The 2,184-nt window shown below is 61.2% G+C and overlaps 1 protein-coding gene across 1 annotated transcript in view; it reads left to right on the top strand.

The window, feature by feature from the left end:
* NKX2-3 (NK2 homeobox 3) overlaps positions 1 to 180 on the top strand; it is a 2,842-nt gene extending 2,662 nt beyond the window's left edge. The window contains exon 3 of the mRNA XM_011935587.1: positions 4 to 180. Within this exon, the coding sequence (XP_011790977.1) occupies positions 4 to 180 (177 nt within the window). The remainder of the gene's footprint in view (positions 1 to 3) is intronic.
* The last annotated feature ends 2,004 nt before the right edge of the window (positions 181 to 2,184 follow it).

The following is a 2,184-nucleotide window of genomic DNA, read 5'->3' as shown; positions in this document are numbered from 1 at the left end:
ACCTCCGGGGCGACCACTGCCATGCAGCCCGCCTGCAGCGCGGCCGGAGGCGGTCCCTTTGTGAACGTGAGCAACCTAGGAGGCTTCGGCAGCGGCGGCGGCGCACAGCCGTTGCACCAGGGTGCTGCAGCCGGGGCCGCGTGCGCTCAGGGCACCTTGCAGGGCATCCGGGCCTGGTAGGGACGGGGCGGGTCACGCGGCAGGCACCCAGCGAAGCCTGGCGCCGCGGGACTGAAGCTCGAGAAGGGCCTGACCTAAAGGTCAGGTCCCCTCGTTAAAAATATATATATATACGTCTCGCTCCTCAGGGCTTCGGATCGCAGCTCACTCGAGGCCTGGGGAAGGGGGCTCAGGGGCAAGGAGGATGACTGGATCCGGTCGCCAGGACTGTCTCTGAGGCTGAAACGCCGCTGGGCGCTGGAGGCAACGATAGCCCCGACCCTGGCAGCGAGGGGAGTGCAGGAGGCTAGGACCCTGGCCGCGCTTGGTTCTTCCAAAGTGAGAAGGGCTTCTCTCCCTCTGCCTTTCCGCGGCCTCCGCGAAGCATTGGCGGGGAGCCCAAGGACATAACAAATTAAAAGCATGAAGGAGAGAAAAATGGGAGTCGTGGCTTGAGAAATTCCAGGCCCTACCGATTCTCTGCCCCCTTTGCGGGCCTGGAGCGCCATAGCACAGTCGATTTCATTTCCCATTTGTCTCCCCTCCGTAGCAGATACCTCGGTCCAGATCTCCGGATTGTTGGGGGACGCAGGATTCTTCGAGGAAGACCAGCCGAATGAGATCAAAATTTGGGGGTGGGGGGAGGCTGAACAAACTCGAGACCTGGTGGCCACCGGAGGTGTTACCGGGTTACCTTTCTGTTTCGTATTCTGTATTCAGCATATGTTATCTACCTATATAACTATAACCACACGCCGTGTACACACCCGCTGCCACACACTACAGGAGTCAATAAACAAGGTGCAATATTTTCAGATCGTTGGCCGGCTACAGAATTTGTTTAGCCCCCAAAAGTGGAGAGGAATCCTTTAAATAGGGCCGGAAGGGGAGGAAAAGGTGCGAGGGGGAAAGCCATCCTCTGTGGGCGATTGCAGGCCTGGTCTCCCATGAGCCAGGCCCCAGGCTGTAAGTCTCTTCGTGGCTTTGTTCATTAATTTCTGTTTACTCTTGTGGGCTGGACAGGTCGAAGGCTCAGGGCCATTTGAAGTCCCTGGCTTTGCAGTTCCCCTTACGTTTTACCCAGATGCTCGGACTAGCTGTATAGACCTGCGTTCGGTCAAGTCTTGTAATCTGCCCCACCTCGAGGGTCGCCAGGGAAAAGGAAGCCTCGCCCCCAGGCCCAGCTGTTGGCGGCGCGAAAGCAGCCTCTTCCCCGGCTGCAGCCAGGGCTACCAACGCGCCTGGGGGTGCTGCGCTGCGCCCCGCCGCGGCCGAGCTCTCCCCCTTGGCCGCCCTCCCTTCTCCCCCGGCGGCCCCGGCTTTATGCGGCTCCTTGTCACTTGCGGAGAATGCCTGTGCGAGGCCTGTGCTGCCACACGGCCGATTGTGAGCGTGCCAAGGCGGGTGAATGGGGAGGCCTCAGAGCGCCGCGCCATTGTGGGGCCGGGTCTAGCTGAAAGGCGGCTCCGGGCCGGGAAGGTGCGGAAAGAATAGCTTTTTATTGGAGTCCCGAACAAAAGGTGTGGTAGGAAGGCGAGGTCCCCTGCGCGAACAAAAACCCCAGCGCGTCGGATTGACGTCCCCCCCGAGCTCCCCATTGCTTCTCAGAGCGGGGGCTTTGTGCAGCAGTCTGCTCAACAGAGGGACGGAGAAATGTGCGGGGGTTTTGTTCCCCACTTTTTGTGAGCTGGGGGAGGGGGCGGCCAGAGGGACGGGGGCTGGGCGGGCAGCAGGGAGGGGAGCGCTGATTAGGCCGGGCCGGCCGGGGCGCTGAGATGTTCAGCGGGAGTCGGCGGCCTGAATGCTGGGTCATTATTGCTACAAGTTTAGCAATTTCACCCTTACAGGAGGGGGTGGGGCTGCTAGGCTGTGGCGGGGCCGACCGGCTGGGGAGCTGGAGAGACGCGAGAAGGAGGAAGAAAAAGAAGGAGGGGAGGGAGGGAGGCAGGCAGGCAGGCAAGGGAGCCCTCCGAAGTCCTCTGACCGCCCAGGATGCGACTTGGACACATCCGAAAGGGCCTAGCG

The sequence above is a fragment of the Colobus angolensis genome, unplaced genomic scaffold (assembly GCF_000951035.1).
Source record: "Colobus angolensis palliatus isolate OR3802 unplaced genomic scaffold, Cang.pa_1.0 Scaffold144, whole genome shotgun sequence".
Lineage (NCBI taxonomy): Eukaryota > Metazoa > Chordata > Mammalia > Primates > Cercopithecidae > Colobus > Colobus angolensis.
The sequence above is the reverse complement of the archived record's forward strand: the minus strand, read 5'-3'. Positions and strand labels throughout refer to the sequence as shown.